Below are 27,285 nucleotides of genomic sequence, written 5' to 3' on the forward strand. Positions count from 1 at the left end.
TTGACAAAATTTTCAGGTAGGTATTTGTAGAAACTAGGCTTTTATTTCAGAATTATATAGGTAGTTAGAGTATTCGTCAGTCAATATTGCTATAGTTTTGCGAATTCAATAGATCCTTGGTAACTCGACAGTCAAACTTGACTTATCTGCCTTGAACTAGTGGCGGGCGCCTTTCACTAGCGACCGGGTGCCGAATACATCTTTTGTGTGACGTTTGGTCACATCCATAATCATAACACTCGATTATCAGTCATTTTTAAAATGACAAAGATTATCGACACTATTTTCTTCAAAAAATTCAACAGTAGCGACGCGCATCGGTCGATACTCCGGGTCATCAATGCATAGAGCAAAATAAAATTTCAGATTATTCTACGGAATTCTGACAATTTTTTTCCACTTCAGAATAGATAAACCATCGGGTATTTTAGAAAAATTTTTTAGACTAAATTAGATCAAATTAACAACAAAGAGTTTACTTGATCTAAATTCCATTGCACCATTTTGTGAATTAGATTTTAGGAGCAAAAAATTATTATTGCAAATCCCAACTACCAGGAACACATAAACATAACAGCACAACCCTTCTTGGTATCCACGTGTTAGTTAACTAACACCACATTTCGAACTGCGAACGACTTCCTATTTTAATAAATCCGGAGTTAGCACCAATCAATCCTTTTCACTCTAACCGTCTAGTTAGAAAGAGACCACATGTCTAAGTCATGTCCACCTATGGCCATATACTTCACATACGATGTTATCGTTTCTTGAGATGCTTTGCGGCGCCTTAACAAGCGCTTTTCCTGTATTTGATTACAATATTTTTATGTCTATTCTTTAAAATTTCATTTATTTATAAGTATAGTTTATTTATAAGGATAGTAAATTATTGAAGAAATTTCTTCAGATAGTTTTCGTATAAAAGACATCAACGCGTTCGTGCAATTTGACTATTTTTAAACTGATTTTGATCTATATTTTTGTTTGAAATATAACATATCCGAGAATGTAGCCGTGCTACAATTTTGGGTTTATTTAATTGTCTCAGTTAATCGTTTACGATTAACTGACGATTAACTAACATCTAAGTAGGAAGTCATATTAGATTATGCGTGCCCTTTGTCACTCAAACGAATCTACCTCAGGGTATGCCCATTTAGATAGAATCGCTTCATTTAATTGCCTAACCACGTTACGTGCTAACCACCATAGAAAGTACTCCACGAAAGTACTAGGAACACATACTATAGTGGAACGTTCACACGTTGTAGTAATTGTTGCCACAGCGCAGTTCCCTGAGTGAAAACACCCGGATGTTTCGATAGTGTTTATCTAGAGCTCACTTGTTTTTATGCAGGCTTAGTACCCACAGGTTCTTTTGTGCCACTTTTTAATTTTCAAACAAACATTTCGATTGATGATATAGACAGACAAAAAAAAATAAATTTATATTGAAAATGTCATTTACAAATTTCTCCAAATACCTGATAATGTCATAAATCTGCTGCAAAAATTGTCTTGTATTCAAAAAGCCTGGAATTGTACTTCGACTTTTGTCTGATATTTTTGTCACTGACTCAACCAAAATTTATTAAAATCCAAAATAAACACTTAACTCTTGTTTATATTTGCAAACGAACAAAATAAACCGAAAATCTAAGGAGCGGTACAGTTATAATTTACCGCTATACAAACATTGTTTCGTTGTACATTTCGGCTCAGCCGAGGACAAAGTATTTCTATAATCAATCTGCACGATGCGCGAGCCAGATGATTTCGTTGAGATAAATAACTAGATGTGACTTGAACCAAAAAAAGTATAGCTTTCTCTGTCTACGCATGGAACGGACACGTAGTATAGATAAAATCTATTCTTTATATTCTTACTATCCACACGCCTATACAATATTTGCTTGTACGCTAAAAGACTGTCCCGATTTTGATAAAATTTAGAATCTCATCCGACGCTTCAGTCATTAAGCGTCGGATTGAAGGAGGAGATTGAGAGGAAGCAACCGGGAAAACACTTAGATTAATTAATAACCCAAGGTCAAACATATGCTACCGCAGACGGAGCTGCAAGCAATGCTATATATATAATTAATGAATGATACCGCTAACTCTCTCTTTCTCGTCTCAACGTGCTCCCAGCTGTATTCACGTCTGTGGTGCCCCAAAGCCTTTAAATTTTAAACATTCGGCAGCGATTTGGGGATAGTCTTTTGCAATTACAAGCTTTCCGTTATTTGAATTTATTTACAATAAAGCAAATATTCAAGGTATTTCCATTCAATCTGCATCTCCGTCGGGTCTAGATACACATCGTTAAATTCAATTGTAGTTATCTGTAGCGGTGCAGGTTCGATGTCCGGTAAGGCACAACTATCTTACATCTATCGGAGGTTGTTACGATTGGATTCCTTTTTAGCCGTATTCATATTCGACAAAAGATTATTTTTTGTGTAGAATGTAATCTGTGATTTGGAATAAACGTTTGAATTTTTTCAATCATTAATGACTAGCGGGCCGTCCTGGCTTCGCTTATATAAAACCATAGTAAATTATAAAAGAAGTCTCAGGAATCACACTATCTATTTTAAAAAAACCCGCATCAAAATCCGTATCGTAGTTTTAAAGATCAGACAATCAGACAGCGGGGAACGACTTTGTTACTATGTATTGATAATAAGAATTTCTATGTGCATATAAATGAAATGTTTCATGGCTTGGGAATGAAAAAGATAGAATGTACTTGCTGCAAAGGACAAAGGATTCTTGTGGATCTAGCATCTATCTGTCACTATTTCTGCACTATTTCTACAGTACAATTTAACGTGGTTTTGGAAGTTTTAGTTTGGCACTGTAGACCCCGTACGCGATAACAACGAGTATATACTGAATTTGATTTATATAGTACCTATGTCTCTTGCATAAAATTACAGTGATTTTTATGAAAATTCGTCTAAACTATATATATAGCCCTATGACGACACAACTATTACCAGGGCAACATAAACAAGAGGTATTACATAGTTCAGAAGGCGAGGTAGTGACACTGAGAGGCAATCAGAGCGCGACCGTCACGGTGTGTGTACCGGACCTTATCTGACGTCATTGAGAAAAGCGAGTTGAGATTACACACTTGAAGAAAACAACAAAATGTTTCATGATAACGTTTTATCTACAAAAAAGTAATTTCCTATGATTTCGTTTTAGATATTTTTAAATCTTTACGGTTCCGTTCTTTGAATAATCAATTGGGAGTAACAAAATTAAAATAAGTCTTATAAATCATCGCTACAAGAAATTCAGTTATTAAAGCAACATCGATGTAATGAAAACGTAACTACATAAGTTAAGTGTAATTTTGCATAAACAATTACAACTACTGTGGTGCATAGCGAATGCAATGTAATTAGTTATTAGGCAACAATTAACAAAAGTACCAGGCGATCATAACTTGCCAGTTGGTTACGTGTTTTGTTTATAATAGCTGTAGATAAGTGGTAAGTAAATTGTAGCTATTGCTAAATGAAACAAATCGATATTACCTATATGAACGGAAATTATACATACTTATTAAACTCTCGTCTATTTCCATTTTTCTTCATGTGAGAGGGAAATAAAGATAGGGAGAGAGTTCTTCACATGGTAACAAATGGGGTACATTCATGGGGGCTAGAATGAATATTCACGATTGATCTTGCGACCTAGTCAAAGAAAAAAATGCTCTTAATTTTTTTTTCACGCATACAAATTTTTTGCAATTCAATAACATCTTTAACAATTGCAATTTTTTTTCACTACAACCTACACACGTCGCTGCGGTGTCATTCGACTTGGTGGATGTCGCTTCAATAAGTTTTCGCTCCAATGTACCACGCTAAAATATTTTCGTCACAACGTGCGCAGCTTCGGCATCATTCGACACCATTATATCTATAAATTCAGTAAAATTAAAATATGTCAATTTTGTTTCTATATTCTGTGATCAAACTATATATATGTCTTGATGATCACTATGTAATAAAGTTAATTTCATAATTAATAAGCTAATCAAAAGCATAACCAGGCGGAATTACGCAAATTAGTCATAATAGGCTAGTAATTGTAATATTCTACAACAGCGACGGGCAAAATCAGGCTAAACGTGGACTTTTTAGTTAATGCCCAATTAGCCAAATTGGGCATTAATGGATTTGTCTAAAACTGGGCTTTTTGTAATAGGCCAAATAGATCTATAGTTGGTTTACGTCCAATATTTGCCCAGTTATTACCCATACAATTATTAGTTGGGTTTGCGACGGACTGTTTGGGAAGAAACAGAACAAATACTAGGCGTAAACTTATATCTGCTGCTAACTGTTACGCTTTATAATGCCGTCATAAACAATATACAGCCGGAATTTCTATTGAGAGTGTTAAATTGTCTTTATGACTATGATATAGCTATTCTAGGATGGGCTTTAACTAAACGGTAATTAAATATTACTCTCGACTTTCGGTTTTTTAGCTATATATCGCATAGCCATATAAGTCGCATATTTTGTGATTTCACGAGTGATCAAAGCTATCGGGAATTTTCCATTTAATTAGAATCTATTTTTCTCCTTTTTGTCCCTTACCAAATCTCGTTTTAAATGGCTAAAAACAAATGAAAAAAATCTGAGAACCCAATACCTATGTATGTACAGTCGACCGCATTATTAAGTTTCATAGATACAACTTGCATAGCCAATTGCTTGATGTGGTGTTAACTGTACATAACAATGAAAAACATTTTACGAAACTATCGGTGGCGAGTCCAACTCGCTCTTGACCGGTTTTTTCTGCTAAGCGCTCAAGGAACGGTGAAGAGTGATCGTTACCAGGAGTTCATAAACCGCATGTATCCTTTCTCAACCTTAAATGTAATAAAAGCGAACGGAAACACAATTACACACGTAATTGCCGCGTCTGTTTCCTCGTGTGGCAAGCACTTGTTAGGGTTCCTTGTACCATAGAGAAAATAACTGCCTCGTCGTAAATGAAATCCTTGGTTTAAATGTCAAGTATGTCTTATTAACGCACCATCTTACTTCGTGGCCGTAAGGAATTTTAAGACTTCGGACTCTTTAATTATCCAAAATACCAAAGTTTCCTGAGTACGATATTAATTAACAATGTTTTTAATTTTCATTCGTTCACTACATAGTGTGTCGCCCTCCGCGTCTGTTTCTAAGCTTTCTTTTTTACCACGCAACGGATTTTAATACCATTTTCACTGTTATTTTAGACAATTTATTCACGAATATTTATAGACCTAGTGCGAAATCGAACCGTATGCTAATAAAAGATATATTTTGTTCGTTGCGTTTTATATTTCGTATCTTTATGTGGGTGAAAATTTAGAAGAAAGAATGTTGAATAGTCCAAATAACATAAACTTGAAATAATATATTAAGGCAATATATTGGTATGGAAAATCCATGCGCAAAGCCCAATACCAAGGTCGAAGATGTATTTATATTTCTTCTTCTTCATAGTCGTATTCCTCATGGCTGAGGGTCGTGGTCATTACATGGAATGAAACACACGTAACAACTTTCTTGGCATTATTAATGGAGTGGTTTACCATTGCCTTCTCCATTTCACACACAAGTTAATAATCAACAAGTGTGCAGGTTTCCTCACGATGTTTTTCCTTCACCGGAAGCAAGTGGTGGTCGATGAAAACTACATACATGAGTCAGATTGGTATACAAACTCATGTGGCACGAGTAGAATTCGAACCTGAGACCTTTCGATCCACAGGCGGGGGTCTTAACCATTACACCACCACCGCTTATATTTCTAGTTATTTATTATAAAAGTAAAATACGAGTATATACGGGACTCTCCACAATTTAAAAAAGTTTCGTTCAATAATACTATGTTTGATGATTAGGAGATTTGCTTCGCGATTATTTAGGTTAAAAATATGCACACAGCATGGAAGTTGAGGCCGACTGTATTTCCGTATCGTTCGGGTACAGTCGATCGCACTTAAACCCAACATAGATCTTTATATCAATGAAATAGTGGTGAACGTTCAAATAATTTAAGTAGATTGCTGTTGATTGTACCTTCGAATGTACGTACGTTCTGACTTACCAATTTTTGTACTGAGTTTAACGTACCTGTAATTAAAAAAAAAAACGTTAATTTATTTACAATTATACACTTCTAAAATAATGATCTGTTTCCCATTCTAGAAGAGGATCAGGACTAAAGTATAAGATGACAGCAATATCGTTCCCGAAAAGGGTTGACATCTGGCTGGCAGTCGTAGAATCACAGCCGTGTAAATCTTCAATATGTAAAGTTTTTCTTTTGATACGGATCGTATTGTGTGAATGAGGGGTGTAGTAGTAAATATAGAAATATTACACTGTGGGGAATCTTTCTTCTACTCAATTTAACCTCCTCAAGTTATTTTTACCATGGAGCATTTATTTCTTTTCACATGTCCCGAGGATTGTCTGTTTTCCACGTCGTTTCAGTTTCCATGACACTGCCTTACTATAATAAGCTTATCAAGTCAAGTTTGCACCCAAGATCGGCTCCTGACGAGGGAACTCCTCAATGGTAAACGGACTTTTTTTTTCGTGTTAAACCAAATTTGGTCTTGGTTGTCGTCAGACAATAAACGCTTGTGGCAATAATTACCTGTATGTAAATATACCTGTTTAGATTAATTTTCACTTCGTAAAATAAAACGTAGGTACCCGAAGGAAGTCCTACGAAAGGGAATTGATTACGAAACTCATTATTCTCAGCGTGACAAAAACGCGTGATAAACCAACAATTGTTACTTGCAAAACTACCATTGAATGCTAATGGTGTATGGAATTCGTTGACACTCGCACCTCTTATTGTCCTATGATGGCCTAGTAATTGCGTTATGGTGTTAACAATTATGGGAGCATTTTATACTATTAAATTAAATCCTGCATAAAAAATCTCTTCTGGATTGTAAGGACTCAAAGTACAAACAAAGGACACCGCTGACGTTTAGACGCAACGCAATAAACGTACATTGCGCAGTTTGTATGACAGCTTTTATTTACCGCAAGGGAAAAAAGCAATGTATATTGAAACTGCAAAACTTGGCGAACTGTTTGCCGATCGTGCATAGCCGGCATCAAAGTCAGTTACGATGTACCATTAATTTCAAAATGCTTTGAATCAAATACGTCAAGTAATTTCAGAAGGTTATTGAGATAAGCTAACGTTTATTGCCTCATCTGTACTTTCTGTACGTATTACAGTGTTCCTATATTACCAGGCTCATATGAAACGAATTGTATTTTACGACCGCATAATACTTGATCAATCTAGTGTAGGGTATCTGTAGATCATTCACCACTGCAAATCTTCTGATTTCCTAGTACCCCACTTACACTGTCGTTCCTAACGGTGCACTAAACAGGCTTTCGTAGTAACTGCAGTACAGACAGACGAACAACTCGTTGGCAATAGAATATGCAGTTGAATAGTCAAGGTAGAAACTAAAGTTTCCCGGTTCGAATCCTGTGTGTTTTTCAAAGACATCCACGGGAAGATGTGAAGTATTCTAGGACAGGCACCACACACCATATTTAACCTATATTTATAACATTTCAGAAGCTGGCGACAGATTTTTGAAAACTGATTCATTTTAAATAAACCTTCTGCTATATAGATTTGGGCACAAAATTGGTTTTAATACTTTCATCTAGAATTACCTGAAGAAAACCTTTTCTCAATATTGCTCAAGTCATCCGAAGACCTATTGGCCCATCGTTCATAATGCGCTCAATAATCGATAATTTGAGTCATAATGTAATTTAGTTCTAAGGCCATTCTCACATTTAAGCAAATAGTTTTCTTAAAATGTTTTTTTTTTTAATTTTTGTCATATTTATAAACATGAAAATATGCAAGGCGGCAGCGCTTAAGGCATGTCACGCCTTGTGTGCAGATACGAATAATTTCAAATTAAATTATACCACTAACGGCAATCCATCCTATCAAGTTACAGTATGCAAAAATTGCAAATATGGAGTTAAGTTTATTAGAAGCATATCCATATCACAGGCTACAACCGGAAAAGGCAAAAATTATGAACTCAAAACGCAGAGAGGACGTTCAAATATGGTAGAATTAATTAGAAATTAGGTCCTAGGAACGCGTGCGTGTGCAAACGGGAGGCCAAATAGGAAAAATATGGAAAACACTTCAAGTTCCAAAAAGGATGTCCGTCAATTCTAGTCTCTCTCTCTCTTTCTCATCTGAGCATTTTTTTAGTTGTTCCTCAGCTCTAAAGCAAAGTAGTTCGAATGACTTCGCAGAAATCGGAATAAGTTTATTTTTAGACACTACATTGTTCAAATTTATATGTAGAATAGTGTACACCTTTTTAACATATAAATGAAATTAGTTTCGCAATGTGGTACCGCGAAAACAAGCAAGGGAGCCTACCTATACCTATACCTATAGTAAGCGATTACCGCTGCTCAGGGACTACTACGCTAACGTAGTTTAATGGCGGTGAATTTACAATGTATTTGGGAAGGTCGCATAAGTTATAATTTTAATGAGTTGAAGATTCTAAACAATATTTTTTACACAATAAACCTATTCTACAGTGTGACAAAGCCTTAACGAGAAGGGTTAAAGTTCCTAAGGGCTACGCTGTCGTAAATCCGAATTATTGCGATTATGTAATTATTTGGACGACATGAAAATTGGATTTATTTGAAAGCATATTTATTGATAAATTATTATGAAAAAAAAACAAGAATGCTAAAAACCTATGGAGACTTAAAAACAGAAACGGGCACAATACACCCAGACCAGCACAACAAATATTAATGATAACAGGTTCCGATATTTGCCCGCGCTAGGAATCGAACCCAGGACCTCCAGACACCGGGCGGAAATGGAGGCCACTATGGTCGTGACACTAACAATCAATTTAAGTTCTTATTAAGGTAATAATAAAAAATAAATAAGTTCAGTTCAGAAGGTTCATTAACCGTGCTTCACCCATATTGTCACGCGTCACCCATTCCATTTTTTTCCCTCTGCAGCTATTCTGTATATCCTAATATATTCAAGGCACGACATGCATTTTATAGCCTTCTTTCTGGGTGGTTTGGCTTGTCACCGTTACTATACTTATTGTATTCGACTTTCGATGTGTGAGGATGAGTGGGAAATTGAGGAGGGCCGGAAATTCAATGACCTCACAGACATTACATGACTTTATTACTGCATTTATGTTCTTCGATGTAATGGATAAGCTATTATTATGACTCCTAGCAATTCATATAAGCCTGGTACCTTGAGATTGAGTATATCAATAAGAAATAAGGATTTTGTATGTCAGTTCTTTCTAATATTTATTTTCTTACTACTTTGGGTTGGAAATGATAGCTTTAAGGTAACTAATACTTATGCGATTTATCATACATTTAAACAATAATTTTATTTTGGAAAAATAAATTTGAAACTCTCAGTTCACAGGAACTCTATGACAGTATAAATAAACAAACCTTAAATCTTTCAACTTAGACATTAGATATGTATTTTAAAACATATTGCATAATACCGCCGGCATGCAAATTATAAAATTGTATTCCAGAAAATTCCTTTATTCCTACTCGATTGCAAAACAATTTTAAAATATATGTTCCTTCAACCAATCTACACAAGAATGGCCGGATACGCTGTGACCTAATGGCGACATTGCATTGTATACTTAATTCGTGTTTGTTTCTATTCACACCCATTAGAAGTGCTTTAAACGTTTTGTTACAACTTTAAAATGACCATTAATTTAATTTATATATTTTTCTGTTGTTTACATTTTGAACTGCGAAAAGTTCAGGTGAAAGGACATCCATAAATTCATTTATATTTGTCAGACATGACTTACTTTGGTTCTTTAAAACAAAATACAGTGCATTATATTAAAATACACGTTTACATACATCGAGGTATTATGTACTATAACGTTATATATGTTTAAGTTTCATAGTTTGTACCTATTAGATGGTAAGTAAGTAAGTATTATATTTTTATAAGATGGTCCGGTGTGCTATCGGTCCACATAGCTATCTCTGTTTGTTTGTTCCTATGGCTGACAGTTTAAGAATGCCAAATAGCAATTAAATACTTAAGTCCACCATTGACTTGGGTATATTTTTTATATATTTCAATAAAGTCTAAAAAAAAGTAAATATGCAATGTAATGCGTAAATATGTTGTGTCGGTTTCAAAAATCACGATTCCATAGTTTCTGTCGGACACTATTTAGCAGGGTAATAAAATCAATCAATGAACTAATTGAACTAAGTAACTTCCCGAATAGTTACATAGGAATTCCTACATTTCGCGTGTGGGTGGGCAACACTGGTCGCTGTCAAAACAATAAATTAATTTGACATGCAAATGGACGCGGAATGTCACACGGACGTACAGACAGTAGGTAAACATATGTAGTATGCAGATTCAAAGTCTTCGCCTTTTTTGCGTATGAGAATTGTCATTTATAAAGTCGCTAGACCTTATTACACCGCACACTAGCGCCGCTGCCATATTTTTATTTAATTTATTATTATTTTTTTAAATTAAAAATAATCTTAACAAATTATACCACACTAGCTAAAGGTTTTTATTTGAAAGTATTATAATCACATTATATATTATAGTCACAATTTACTACACGATTTTGGTGGCTACCGTTTTTGATTTCGTATCCAATAAAAAATGAATTTATATTTTTAGCGCGTACAGTTAGTAAGTACCTAAAAGAGAGAATTTAATAGGGGAGAGCAGTGAAAAGTAACTCACTACCACTGACGAAGCAGCTTCGTTTAATTCGTTAACGAAAATAAATTTTACTTTTAATTTTTCATCTATGCTAGACAAGCAAGAAAATTTTACTTTTTTTATTGATTTAAATACTGGCTGGCCAATAAAAAATATGAACGGATAAATAAAACAAAAGAGCATCAATTACGACCGGCGTTCCAGCCGAGGAGCCAGCAAATGGAAAGTAGCCAATTTATTATTTAACATTCAAGTACATAATAATTAATGTCTTACTCAAATTGTTTACTTTTAACCAAAACGTGGGATGTGAGAATTAAATTTGGTGTAGGTTTACAGCTCTCACTGCACTGTTATGTCATACAAAATAGACAGAATTGTAAACGCATGCGTATAATGTTGTCAATTTAAATCAATAAATAATATTTTTTTAAATTTTAAACCCATTCTTACATATTTTTATCATAATACTAATTTAAAATGGAATTTGTATTATGTATCTAATCTAAAAGGCACAAAAATCTATGGATGGAACAAAAACAAAAAAAAAACTATATAGACGACGGACGAATATAACCAAAATATCTTCTTATTCTTCTTGACTATTTTCCCACTCATGTGAGGTCGGCACAGTATGTTAATTCCTTCTATTTAAAACTATTTACTTGCCATTTCATATCAAATGATTTTGTTATACATGTCACAAATGCTTTTTAACTAATTTTGAAATTAAAAATTCTGAGCGGGAATTGAACCCACGCGCCTGTCTATCCGTGACAGTGTTGAGTGACCATGCCGGTACAGCCGAATTAAGTGGTTTTAATTCCCGCTCGATCCCAGAATTTTTTTTCTCATTATTAATTTCAAAATCAACACACCCTTCTTATTCATATGGAAATTTATTTAGTGGAAGTTAATTTTAGAAATAATTATTTTGTGTAGAAAAACAATGAGCAATATATAATTATTTTTTACTCCTTACAAAGCAAAAACCTTTTACTTTGCTAATGACTATCGTAATAATGTATTGGTGAAAGTTATACTTTAGGATATTAGTGACAAACAAATTCTCAATAATGGATGATGTAAGAAACTTTAAGTACGGTTTAAGTCTACAGTTAGCACTTTGTGATGTAACATACCTTTTAATGGATTGATGGAAATAGCCAAATCCATTCTTTCAAATGTCCCTTTCGTGTCGCGATATAATAATTAATGAACGATTTCACAATTATTTGCTGTACCAGCGACCGGAGGTACGCCATTCAGTGCAGCAATTCGATTGGCACCGATCCAGAAACCACTGTGGACCATTTGGTCTATTATTTAGTATATCTACTATTGACAAAATGTCTCCTGTAGAGTTTCCGTTTGATTTTCTTTGAAAGAGTGAACTCGTCGAGTGGTTTAATTTTCTTATTGAAATCGCAAAGAAACTGATGAAAATATATATGTACAAACCAGGATAAGACCCGCTCCGATTTGAGGGACTACAGAAAGGGATGCAGGTATTTAAAAGAAAGAGATGTAGGACGACCTTCCTTTTCTAGAAAATACGTGCATCTCCTTCTTTAGAGCCTAGATTGTCCTAGTGGAAGATGTGTAAGTAGCCTTACTGCGAGAGCTCAAAAATCATGAAACTCGCAAGTTTTCGATTTATATACTTATATATTTTATATATATATATATATATATATATTATGATATATATTTTAATTGTATCCATACTTCTATTATAAATACGAAAGTCTGTCCGTCTGCCTGTTCCGCTTTCACCGCCAAACGGCTGATCTGATTTTGATGAAATTTTGTATGCATGTAGTTAATAATCCCCGTTCAAACATAGGCTACTTGTTTTTTTAACAAATCAACCCCCGAATGACTATTAGGGGGAGGGGGGGGGGGGGTAAATGATTAGGTTACTTAACTTGAGGTTAACACATAATTTGGACAATAATTGTTGCATTTCGACTATGAAGAGTCCAAAACTGTAGACAGAAAGAGAAAGCTATAGACCGCCATATCTTCCAGTTCATTCATACAAGACAATGATGCCTATGCGCATTATAAATAACAAGAAACGCCAGTTAGACATACAATTGTATTAAACACCTCTAAGGTCATAAACCCGACAGTTAAAGTTTCACTTTCATAGGGATCCGCTTATCGTGACCACACACAGTGGATAACAGACTTCATAGCCAACTAGCCGTGACGGCCTCAAGTTTCACTGCTAGCCTTCAGTATCTGTTTAATTACTAAGTTAATGTTCAACTCAATGCTTATTTACTGAGGGCATTCCCACAACGTAGCAAGGTTGGTTTCACGTCATTAGTTTGCACCTTTTTGAGAAGTTACTATATAACATTAAATTCGAGTTTATAAAATGCCTGTGAAGGTCTAATCCCAATATTATAAATGCAAAAGTATGTTTGTTTTTCAACCAATCTTCTTGAAATTTTACATACATATAGTTTGAAGTATGGAGAAGGACATAGGGTAACTTTCATCCCGGAAAAATCACTGTTCCCGTGGGAAATCACGCGGGCGAAGCCGCAGGCAAAAGCGAGTTTTTAAATAAATTTTTTGACGCGAATTGAGTGTTGTTTACAACTATATAAATACGGATAAGATTGGAAACGATTTTCAGGTACTCGGAGAGATGAAGTACTGGGAGACCAGCTCCAAAGAAGAAAAAGAGAGAATTCGGTGGGCACAATATATATTTTTTATTTTTTTGGGTGGCCGCTGATATATTTTCTTTTTTTCTATTCTGCTGAGCAAGGAAACAAGCACCTGGGGGCTTAACATCATCTCTTAACGCGATCCACTTTACAACCTAACTTGCATCGCAAATTAGTACCATCAGGATGATATAACGATCTATTATGGGTAGTGACCAAAACAATACGCCAATTCGATTTCATTCACTCATTTTGCATACAATTCCGTACCCTGATGTGCATTGAGAACGTAAACTGGATCGCTTAGCTGTCAAAATTGGCGATTCAAAAAAGTTACTATTTCAGATAGGTTTCCACGAAAGAAGTCTCACAGACGTGGCGCTACTGTCGCTGAAAACAACGATGTGGTCTACCTATTATTGATAGTTCCTAATTTTGCAACGGAAACTCTTTCGTGGTACGGTTTTTATGTTTCGAACTTTGTGTTTAGATGTTATGACCGACAAACTTTTAGTCTGCATAATATTGCATTTGTTTTAATTTAAATATTTTATTTTATTGTGTTTTGTATTTACTTTAGTCATGTAACTAACACAAAGATAATCATATACATATTATTTTGAAGTAACAAAAAAAAACATATTGTTTGCTCAAAATGGTAAGAATTTGATATCGAAACGCAATTCTTGAATTGAGATAAAATATATAGAGATCGTATAGCCTTATCTCTTTCTTACATTTGGTTGCTGTCACTGGGGTTTACGATTCAGAGACAATTTTTATTTTCTTAATTAATTTCATTCATTCCTTACGATTCAAATGCGACTTTGTTAAGACTAGTTGGTGGTACCAAATAACGCGATTCATGTTAGGTTCCTAAACTAAACTGCCCTACAATTGAATCGTTTTGTAATAGTTGATGGTAGGCCCCCTGATGGAAGCAGCCGCTTTGCGCCTTAGAGTATGATATCCAAGGTTTCAAAAATAATTTTGTACAAAATTTTAAATGTTAGGTCTAGCCGCACTTCTGCTGTGTTTGACCGTAACATTTATATTTTTTATTGTCATCTACAAAAGCTGCACTTATACTTAAATATATATTTTTTTAAATCAATTTTGTACAATATAACATTAATTTTGTACAAAAATGTTTGTGCAACTTTGGATAAACCGGCGCGGCGCGGCGTACCTATATCTTTTTAAATCGATATATATACATAATAGTTTCCGTATAATAAAATGATTTATCCGCGTCATCATCCTTATAATCTGGGGTGGTCCAGAATACAGTTATTGTTAACCAAAGCACGTGTTTAACTAATATTATGCACAGTTGCGTAATGACACGCGATAGTAACACTTAGTATTACTATTAGCCCTAATGACGTAATGACCCATCCCGCCCTAGGGTTTAAAGATGCGGTTATTTGTGATGTTTTTATTGTATTTCCAGCTTTTGCCAGCGGGAAAATTACTTCCCCGTGGGAAATAAGGTTTTCGGGATACGTAGAATTTTATTTACTATGTGTTATTGTATATTTTGAGAAAATATACAATAACACATAGTAGTATGGTGCAGAAATCTGTTATGTGCAAGACGTGCTGTTGAATTAATATATAATAATAATGTTCGAATAAGTGTATTTGTTAGACAAATAAAAAAAAACAACTTTCAATATTCATTTCACTACTACAACTTTTGAACGGCTGAACCGATTTTGATCAAACATCATTACACATCTAAGAAGCACAGCATGCATACTTAAAACATTTGCAATAAATATCTATATTTAATTTTGACCGCTAAATAATCACTTTGCTTGCTGTCGGTACTTTACTACTTGTGGCAAATGTACAACAACCCATAATAATTAGCTATCTAATAAAAAAAACATCCAAATCAGCTCACCCGTTGATGAGCTACAGTGCCACGTACACAGACAGACACACTTAGCGATCAAACTTATAACACCCCTCTTTTTGCGTCGGGGCTTAAAAATATATGTAGATACAAAAGACGGACAAATAATAATAACTGCACTGCCCATGGGCTTTAACTGCGCCAATAGGAGATATCTTTCCGATCGCGGACGCGAATTTAGATGTACAGTCAACAGCACATCAAGTTACCCTGCATGAACTTCGATGGCGCGGTAATAGAGGCGAGTTTGCATTGAATTTGGGTAGGTTGATGTGCGATTTTGATAGTTATAATTATAAGAGTGACTTAAAATAAATGAATGAAACCATAATACACCGTAATAGACAAATTTCTTCGCTCCCGTTGGGTAAAGACATTCCTGACACCATTCCAAGCCCAAACATAACCTTCAAGCCGTCAGTTCCTTCAAGTCACAGATAATTATATTCGAGAGGTTGCGAAACCACAGACAATGGTCGTCTATGGGACAGAGCCTGTGGCGACACAATACTGGTATTTTGTGCCCAACTATGCATATTATGTAATAGACAATGAGTATTTTTGTTTGAAAGATTTGGGTTGGATTTCACGACGTAATAATAAAATAAATCTATGTATGTGTAATATACCTATCTATGTAATGTGTAATATTCTTTGTAATAAAAATCTGTCTTATTGTATTTTTATAAAAAGGTTACATTAATTCAGATGTCAATTACAAATGCACAAATTTCTTCTCGTGATAACTTTACAAAAACCAAACTGCACTTTGCTGCCTAAAGTTTAAAGTTCAAAATGGCATGCCATAAAGTTTTTTTCTAAGAAACCGCGCGTGTTTCAGATCGCCCATTGATATCCTGAGCAGTCCGCATTGTTTCTGGTCGCCTGGTAGACTGGGAATGACGGCAATGGTCTGGATAACATATTTCACACGCTGTTTAATAAGGCACATGCGTAATGTGTATGCATGCGCGTTCATGGTTTGCTATTGTTGCGGCGTAAACGCGTACAAAATCATACGCGCGCAAATACGCATTACGCAGTAGGTGTGTACCGGCCTTTAAGGCCAGTAGGGTAGGCCATTTTGTAGCTTTTGAGAAATTATTTTATAATATAAAATTTGACGAGAAATCCTTTTCTCGTCAAATTTTATATTACAAAATCCTATGACAGACTTATTTCTGAATAAATGGTTTGATTTGTTTTTTTGCTTTTCATTCGAATCTGTGACATTTTGAGCACAGGACTTAACCATCATCGTACTAACTAGGTATCGCACATTAATTTTCGTGTATGTAAAAATTTAAGTACACAATCTCATTAGCATACACAAACAAAAACAGCCTCTAAAACTGTCGGTATCTTCCACAATAGCTACCGCGCATGCGTGATCGGAATACCATGTTTACAGACAATCGAATCACGCGATTCGATTGATTGATCGATTATTGTGAATACACCGAAACAATGGCGCGAAACGTATGATTTTGAACAACATATCGATATTTTTACAGTCTAGACTATTTCTGCCGATCAGAATTTTGAGACTTGATTTATTGTTATTGAAACACAATAAGTAGCCTTTTTTTTTGACATATTTAAAAGGACAGAAGAAATTAAGTATTCTTGCAAAGTATATGACATTATAAAGAAAAGTTTAGTTAATTAGTTGTTCATATCAATATGCAATAGATACTATTATTTCAAATTGGGTCGACGATGTAAAGGAAATTGCAGCAGTATCAACAATAAGGATGGCCCAGGACAGAGATGATTGGCGGAGACGGAAGGAGGCCTATACCCAGCAGTGGGTCACGTAGGGCTACAAATGGTGATGATAACTTCATTTTACAAATTAATTTAGTAGATATGTCGGTAGTAACGGCAAAATTTAACCGACATAATACTAAATTTTAAAATCAATGATTTTGGGTAAATAAAAGTGTGGCTGACTGTACTTTACTAAAAAGGAGTTTTAAATGTGCGTGTTTCTATTTATGTTAGAGTAAATTGTAGGAAAATTATTGAAAATTCATTTGATTTCACATATACATTCATAACATTTACGACTCCGTTTAATTGGATATAAATATAACACTTTATGTGTGTCTGTTGCGCGTGAACTATTTCAATTTGTAACTGTTTCTGTAGCGGGAAAGCCGGGTGCTGCAGCTAGTGCCATATAAGCACAATACTAATGTATATGTCGCAGCCATCTGGTTAAGTAATTTAATTGGAAGGCTAGCCCGTTCATTAAATGCCGGCATTAAATTGAACACCTAGGCCGAAAATTTAACTAACATCAATCAACGTTCAGCTAGACTGGCAGCTATTATACGCTAGCCATTTGAAGACGACTGACGTAAAATCAGCAGATAATTTAAATTTAGTTCACATTTTTTCCACTTCCGCTCTAGTAGTCGCCAAAACCAAATATGACGTCATACAGCTCGCCCAGCAAGCAATTTTTTGTATTTTTTCGGTTTATATTTAAATATATAAAATTAACACTTTTTTATCTTAAGAAAGGCTATCATTTAATATGAAAACTCATGGTATTACCCAAATCAAACAATACAAAGTCGTCTGTATTCCATTTAACAAAACTAACATTATTTCGCGAGTACATGCATGCACCCTTAAAGGCACATAGTGTTCCCTCTGCATTCTCCACCGCATCTATAATGGTGAGTGTTTTAAGAAGCTAATCTACCTTGTGCCAGCCGCTGAGTTCCACAGTAAGTGTCATCAACTTGACGGTTGACGCTCAACTACAGTCCATATTTTACTCAACTTTTTCCTGCGCTGCACTAAACTATGGAAGAAACTTCCCTCAGCGCTGTTCCCTAATAGCTTCGACATTGGGCTATCGAAAAAAGAGTATCGCTTTCTCAAAAAGCCGGCACCACATCAGTGACCCGTATCGGGTTGCCATTGGCTGCGGTGTTTGCTTACCATCAGGCAAAAACGCATGCTCGTTTTCCCACCATCCTACTTCCTACTAATACTACTTACTACTTATATCCTGAAATACTAATGGGAAGAAAACCCCGGGGCGCAGCTAGTACTAAATAAAAACTTAAAAATGCCGGTAATATTTCCTCAAACGATATTCCACAGACAAAAAATGCAGCGATTCAAATGTCAAATAGCGTACTGTCAAAATCGGAGGTATGAATTTTAACAACTCTCCTGGGAAGCGAACTTGCGACCTCAGCGAACCGTTAGGTACATTGTACCACTGTACCATAGATAATCTTCGGATAGCTGTATTGTTTGCTTTATGATTCTTATTATGTTGTTAGATTGATTTTGGATTCTATAAAATATAATTATCTGATGAGATTCTTGCGGAATAATCGAAATTGTGAGAAATAAATTTATACACTAGTGAACTCAAACTGTCAACACTCTACTGAGTGTAAGAGGTACTGAGGTACTGAGGAAACCTGCATTCTTCAGGTTTCCTCATGATGTTTTCCTTCACCGGAAGCTAGTGGTGGTATATGAAAACTACTATATACATGAGTCAAATTGATATACAAACTCGTGTGGCGCGAGTATTCGAGGACATGCGAGGATTCGAACACCTGGGACGTTTAGATATATATCCATATGTATATGTATATCCAGGCTATTAACTAGGAAATACAAGTGTATCAGAATAGTAAAACAAATGTCGAAACGATTGCGATACAGTACAGCTGAAGTTTTTGCAACAAGATGCAAACTTTTTAAGAATGACTAACACAAAAAACCGGTATCCGGTAACCGGTAACCGAAAAAGACAAAGTTTCGATTTTATTTGTATAATTTTGGGTAAGAATGTGAAGTTAATTTGCAAGCACATTCGATACATTACATTGTGGCGCAGGAATTAATTTCACATTTATTTATCATGACTAAATCCTGATTTTACTTATTTTTCTCAGATGACCGTTCTCCCGGATTCTTCCGTTGAGCGTCTGAGCCTCAGTTCATCCATTCCCACTGTTTCAGTTGTCAGACCATTGGCACGCATATCATGCGTGACGAAAAATTTTACATTGTTTTAAATAAAAAAAATTAAAACGCTTTCGACAATAATTAATTTGAGAAAAGACTGCGGTACAATTTGTTGCGCCGCTTTTTCTTCTTCATTTGCGCTTTGAAAGTTGGCAGTAGAATTAGTTTTAACCATACATAAAAGAAATATTTGGTTTTAACTAAATTATTGACGTCACAAAGTGATTATCATCCTAAGCTGAATAAAGAATTTTCAATTTAAATTTGTCACTGTTATTCAGGCGTACAGGTACATATATAATGAAATAACCCCTTATTAGGATTCTCGAATCCGGAAACATACAGACAGACAATACTTACATGCGTTGACCCTAACTTAAGCCGACGTGGGGGTCCAGCAGCGCCTTAAGTGGATATCCGCAATGAAAGGGCAATTGAAACCCAACCTTAATACGGTGTTATAGTTAAGAGCTAGTTTTGACTTCATTAAGTTGGTGCTTCAACGTTATTTGATCAAGTGATAATTTCTAATTAAAATGTGAAGGTGAAAATTGTAAGAAACAATAATGGTAAGTCCTTCTGGCATGATAGGGACCCACACTGTTCAATTGAGCTTCTTTCGGCATTTCTTCTTGGCAGTGGTCGTTCCGAAATGCCAGTAGTTTGTAGCTTGTGAGAAATAACTATTTATTATAAAAATTGACGTGAAAAAGTGCCTATGAAGGTATAATTTCTGAATAAATTATTTGAATTTTGAATTTGAAGGAGTTTGGGTAAAGTTTAAGCTAACAGAGATATTTCATAAAGTAACTAGCAGCCTGTCCCAACTTCGCTCGGGAAAAACATAATAAATTATATACTTAAACTTTCCCCTTGAATTACTCTATATATTTACAAACGCGCATCAAAATCCATTGCGTAGTTTTAAAAATCTAAGCATACATAGGAACAGACAGCGTGAAGCGACTTTGTTTAATACTATGTAATGATAATGATATAACATAACGTATACGAATACAAAACGCAACAATACAACACAAGCCAACCTCACTAAGGAAGAAGAATAGCATGACAGAAACAGATACGCTTGTACTTGTACAACAAAACCGATTAAAATGATTAATTATGCGCATACAGTTCTAAAAGCCTACACAATTCCGGTAGAGCTTTGAGCATGTGCCCGGGATTCAATGGGCTATATCAATACGCCCAGATGCAGTTCAAATTCAGCTTCGAATCACGGAGGAGCTCAAGAATGTGTTAACATTTTTGGTCACCAATCCAAAGACCACTGTGAGAATGACTTAACCGCCAACATAACAGGCCGAGCGCGCTAATCACTACGACATTGAAGTCAATATAATATTTATTTCTCAGCTGATTATTCTCGATTAATGTCTGAGGAAGGTTTCCTATTTTCCTTCTCCACTTTACCACGGTCTTCACAAGTGTACGTTATGCGACTTCACTAATATATTCACTATTCAATTCATATTCACTATCGAGTCGATTCGCAGTGAGACGCAAACCAATCACAGTGCGCCATTGTGACGCAACGACAACCACACCGCAATGTGATTGGTTCCCTGCGTCTCACTTCGAATCGATTCGATAGTGAGGAGTTAAATGGGTTACATTTCACTCTTCACTATCGAATCGATACACACCTCACCCTAAGATAATGTATCGCTTCTCAAGGCCTATTACCAGACTTTTTGAAAGGGCCCGGTGTTGCCCACACGATTCCGGTAGAAGATGGTACATAAATGGGTGCCCTTATAAAGATGAGAGAGGTCATGACCTCACACCCACAGGTAAAACAGGCCTTAGCTGTTTCTATTGAAATGTCTTTTGTACAATTAATTTAATTAAAATTAAGCTTTTCTATTATGTGAGATGGACAATTATTTATCTATCTAGTCTATCTGTATGTTGTGTTAATTGTCTATCAATACCACCTTATGTTTATAAGTTTTACATTGTCGAGCATGGTCGTGGCGAATAAAAGTACATTGCTGGTTTACTTTGGATTGATACAAAAGCTGTACAGACGACAGCTGTCAATTTACTCTGCATAGATCTTGATACCTTGGTATTTGGGGTGAATTTGCATTAGGCCATTGGTTCGAATATTTCATGTCGCTTCAGTTTCCATGACAATGGATTTTAAAATAATACATTGTCATGGAAACTGAATCCGGGATCCGCTACCAACGAGGGAACTCCCCAACGGTTTACAGCACGGATATGAATTTTTCGTCACGCGCTGAATGCAGCAAGATCTTCCTGACGACAATAAAAGATTGTAAAAAAAAATTTTTTTTTCTTGTTATTGTCATACAGCTCTATTAATTAATCTTCAAATAAACATGTGTATATTATACTATTATCTACATCCTGAATCACCTCTCACAGTAAGACCAATTGGACGAGATCCGAAATAATCAAAATAATCGAATCGACCTCTCGATAATTGCGTCAATTCGATATATCAAATCGACTGATTGGCCCACTTGTCCGAAAATATGGTTTTATAGCAATCAAATTGCGTCGGCCGCTTCCGTGTTACTCTTTGTTAGATTTTGATTGTGTTTTTTTGTAATATATTAGTTTTTATGATTGTATGGAGGGAATCTATGGTCGACCGGATCATGTCTGTCGATATTATTATATCTCTGTGTATAGAATGTGATCACAACATAAGTATGCAGTACAGCAACAATATGTCTATGATAACAATCTTTCGACTCTCAATTTTTTAACATGCTTTGTATGGTTTCTGTCCTATAGTTTTGTATATCGTAATTAGAAAAGCCAATTAAAACTATTACCACGGAATACAATTTATTTATTTGTTTAACAGAAAAATGTAAAAAATAAACTAAAATCCCAGGGCTTTTACAAGCTTAAATTTAACTTTCAATGTATTACGGAAACGGCTCCCGACGAGAGAACTCCTCGACGGTTAACTGCAGGTCATAATTTTTTTGTCACCCATGCAATAAGATTTCTCTGACAACAATAAAACTTTGTGACAAAAATGACTTTTTTGCAAAAATCTTAATAAATACCACAATAAAATTACTTTTTTCAAAAATGTTATGGTTCTGGTTGCGTTCTACATGAGCGAGCTGGGACGCGCCGATAGTTCATAAATAAATAAACCACATTTTATCACATTTCCTGCAACATTTCATATGCTGTAGTACACATTCAGCAATAGTATATCTAATCAATCCAATCTTACTGCGATCCTATTGTGTTCAATTGTTTTTATTGTCTCAAAGTGATAAATATTGTATTAGATCCATTAAAATTCAGTTTCAAGAGTAAGCCAGCAGGAACGAAGCGATGTTCCAACCCAGTTATTTAAAAAAAGTCAAATCCATAAAATGAGATAAAAGGAAAAATACTTATGTCATCAAAACATACATACAAAATATGTTTTGTCACTATCCCACACTTTATAATATTTGTAGAATATTTCTTTTATCTATGGTAGATTGAAGTCCCAAATCTTGTTCCACTACTATTTACTGACGTAATTCGTATGAGATGTTGGCAAATTAGGTCTAATCATTCGGAAGGCTCATTCTGGGTCGGTGACGTAAGTGGAATGTAATCTCTAAATCTACCAGATTATCCATAAACTTGACAACTGGGCTGATATGTACAGTCGGCACGTCAAACCACAGACCACAGACTTATATATTACTATTTTTTTCTGCCCTCTCATTTCCCAGGGGAGCAGTTATTTCTCCGGGATGAAAGGTGTCCTTCTCCATACTTCAAACTACGTACCTACCCATGCAAAATTTCAAGAAAATTGGTTATGATAATATGGTTGTTGTTATAAAGTCTATGCGTCAAATCGTTGCGATTTATTTCGACACATTTCAAATTCAACACCTATACGTACAACGATGCATCAACGCGCTGCGCTAACGCGACAGAGTACGACGGAGCAATGGGGGCAGCCCTAACATGACGTGCACTGAACCTAATCTCAAAACTACTAGTCCATAATTGATAGATGTCGTACGAAGAGACTAAGGAACATAAAGAGAAATAGATTCGATTTCGGGTTCGATCCCCGGTCGGGTCATGATAGAAAAAAAATTTCTGATTGGCCCGGGTCTTGGATGTTTATCTATATGTATACGTATTTGTTATAAAATATAGTATCGTTGAATAAGCATCCCATAACACAAGTCTCGAACTTACTTTGGGGCTAGCTCAATCTGTGTGATTTGTCCTAATATATTTATTATTATTAATGGCATTCTCAAAGAGGGTTGACTTAAGGCTGGTGGCACAACATAAAAGGTTTTGCATATTTTTATTTCTTTTTCGAATGTCAACTGTGAATGCAACTCGGATGCAGACTACGAAGAGAGCTTGTACAAAGATTATAAAGCTTGTCGTTTAGCGATCTCAGGCGATATCTTCATAGTCGTATCTAAATATCTTAAGGCGAGTTGCACGAGTCAACTTTGACGTTGACTTTAACCTGCGCGTCGCTGACGTTTACAGACAAAATAGCGTACTTTGCATGTTTCTGCTCATGTTAAAGTTACCGTCAAAGTTGACTGGTGCAACCCAGTCATACTGAGGACCTGTTTGACTTGGGTTTTACATCAAAACTGGTTGCGAAATTATGAGGTAATTGAAGATATATCGACGTTGTCAGTGGATAGTATACGTGGAATTGTACCGGGAGTTAGGGCAAAGACTTGTTACTTGACCCTTCGTATATCCCGAGCCCTGACGTAGCCACTAATGCACTGAGCGGGTGACTATCCTAACTAATATTATAAATGTGAAAGTTTTTTTGTTACCTCTTCACGCTCTATCTACTCAATCAATCTACATTAAATTTTGCATTCATGTAGTTTGAAGTATGGAGAAGGACATAGGGTACCTTTCATCAGGGAAAATTAACACGTGCGAAGCTGCAGGCAACAGCTAGTACATTATGGAATGTTGAACACTTCAGTATGTATAACTAACTATATAACTAGACCGGGGTTTCGCTCCCGTGGGAATTTCGGATTAAAAGTACATACAAGAATAACATATAGGTATGTTATTCTAGGTTATATTCTACCCGTATACCGAATTTCATAACAATCCGTCCAATAGATTTTGCGTGAAAGAGTAACAAACATACATCACAAACTTCCGCATTTAAAATATTAGTAGGTTGATACAAATTCGATATATTTTTATAAAAGTAATTAGAGAACAAATATGGACAAATTTGACAAATAGACTGATGAGAAAAGTAGCTCGAACGGTTTTATTTCATAGACCTTCGATGCCTGGTCGTTAACCTCGCTGTGACAGCTGAAAAATAGTGTAAGACGCATTTGATGATTGATGAGAACGTTTTCAATAAATTATCAGAAATAGAAGAAACTCACCATCATAGGAATCCGGTATATACAGCGGCTTGCCCACCAGCTTGCCTTTCTTCCCTGACAGCGGCACAGCCTCCACGCGCCTATGCGCCTCTAGTACTCGATATAACAACACTGGCCTCTCCTCATTCTCAAACTTGACCACTCGAGGCAAGGAGAACTTCTCCACGAACTCCTTCAACGTCATCACTTCACTAGCATCGTCTTCAGGCTCGACAGAGCCGTTTCTCCTACCCAATAGGAAATTATCTGCCCATTCTGGAGCATTTGGCCTCCTATCTAAATAATCCTGTCGTCTTTCACTGCTCCGAGGCTTGTATCTCGGAGGGGGAGGTCGTTCTCTCCGTACAAAAGCTTCGTTGGCTTCTGCCAGCCATCTGGTGACAAGCCTCTCTCGTTCCACGTCCAAGTAGCGAGGCTTAGAAGCGTCACAGGCGAAGCGCGCTGCGTCGAAGCAGTATTGGGGAGGGGGTGGCCGGATTCTGGCGGGGGGGAAGAAACGGGGCGGGACGTAAGGGGGGTGAGGGGCGTAGGCCGGCGGCGTCCTCGGCCCGGAGCCCTCGACTGACGCCGTGCGGAACATCGTGTCAGGCCATCGAAGAGGTGGCCGACATCTGAAACAAATGAAAAAACTAATTTATACAAAAGAATTGTTAAATTAATTCAAGACATCATCAGACTTCCAATATCTACTTTTTTTATATATATCAGGACAAATCACATAGATTGAGCTAGCCCCGAAGTAAGTTCGAGACTTGTGTTATGGGATACTAACTCAACGATGCCTACTATATTTTATAACAAATACATATATAGATAAACATCCAAGACCCAGGCCAATCAGAAAAAGATCATTTTCCATCATGACCCGACCGGGGATCGAACCCGGGACCTCTCGGTTCAGAGGCAAGCACTTTACCACTGCGCCACCGAGGTCGTCAAAGATGGGAGGCATTTATCTCATAAATAAATTACTTAGTTTTTTTTTATCTAGATGTATCTAGGCTTAATACAAATCGGCGCTGAATCATAGCTGAATAGAATAGTGAACGTACATCTACTTTGCATACTATCTGTACTTGCATGCTAATGTAAAATAAATATACCCGCATGTTACTACACGGAAATGAATTTTATATAAAGTCCCTCAGGTCAAGTTTAAAATTTAATTACAGATACAAGAATAGATTTACAATCATAAACTTTGGCGTTAGCCGTCAGGGCCGGTTCCAGCACCCGAGAGGGCCCCAGGCAGGGCCCTAGAAGGCAGGATTAGCATTGAAAGGCAACTCATTTTCAGCGCTTGCATAAATATACCATTCCAAAGTGACATTTTAACGTTTGGAGTTTCACACAAAAGTTATTTATTTATCCACCGGCCATCATAAAATGTTCTATTGGATGTAACAGTTTTGATAACAGATAGATTATTGTTTAGGAATGCTATGGAAGTATGAAGTTATTAATAATACTGTACATAAACTAATTAGTATTGCGATCAACATAAGTTCTCAAGGTACTTATATATACAACCGTATGCTGTATAAATTACCATGTATGTAATCCATGTGTCCTATTGCTAACACAGGTATAAGATTTTATTCAAGTCGGCTAAAGGCACCTGACATAACTTTACGACTGCTTACCGCCATCTTGTAACAGGTAGTCGTATACACACTAATAAACTAAACTGTCCGCTAGTGTGCAAGTTTCCTCACGATGTTTTTCTACACCGGAACTGGTGGTCTATGAAAATTACTACTAAATACTATATGAGTCAGATTGGTATACAAACTCATATGGCACGACTAGGATACGAACCTGAAACCTTCAGAGACAGACTTATTTCATGAAAAGTAGACACAAGGTGGGCCCAAGTTGTGTTACTACGCAGGGCCCATAATTACTCGCCTTAATACAACCCTGCTTACAGTTGGAGCGTTGTAATATAATAACTGATCAATTTCTTTATGATCTCCAGCCGACCATTATTCATTGCTAAGCCATCAGAAGTGAACCTATGACCCGTACTAACGAACATTTTATTACTACACCACCGAGAGTCAGTCAATGTTATGTTTATTGATTAATACACGTTATTACAACATTTGAGGTAATTTATGAAGTTACGACTTCCATGCTAATTTTTTTCTGGGTTTGGACCCTGGACTCCAACGCTTAAAGGTCAAGGAAGATATTTTTCTATCTCCACAATTGCGGAGAGTAACATGAAAACATTAATGGTACTTCTCCTCCCGCGCAAATTGTAAAAGTCAGTTAAGGGAAAACGTTCTTTCCCATTTCAGCTAGAATTTGTGGAAGCTCTCTCTCTCTCTCATCTAAGAGTTTGAGTTTATCCGCTGAACCCCATTTTGATGAAATTCATTATGCATATAGTTAAAGAGCCCCATTCGAA

General features: G+C 35.9%; 1 protein-coding gene across 1 annotated transcript in view; it reads right to left on the minus strand.

Moving 5' to 3' along the window:
- B4 overlaps positions 1 to 27,285 on the minus strand; it is a 90,720-nt gene that overhangs the window by 24,171 nt on the left and 39,264 nt on the right. Inside the window, exon 2 of the mRNA XM_053761986.1 lies at positions 24,873 to 25,483. Coding sequence (XP_053617961.1) covers positions 24,873 to 25,452 — 580 coding nt within the window. The 5' untranslated portion in view covers positions 25,453 to 25,483. The remainder of the gene's footprint in view (positions 1 to 24,872; positions 25,484 to 27,285) is intronic.

Source organism: Plodia interpunctella, chromosome 22 (assembly GCF_027563975.2).
Source record: "Plodia interpunctella isolate USDA-ARS_2022_Savannah chromosome 22, ilPloInte3.2, whole genome shotgun sequence".
Lineage (NCBI taxonomy): Eukaryota > Metazoa > Arthropoda > Insecta > Lepidoptera > Pyralidae > Plodia > Plodia interpunctella.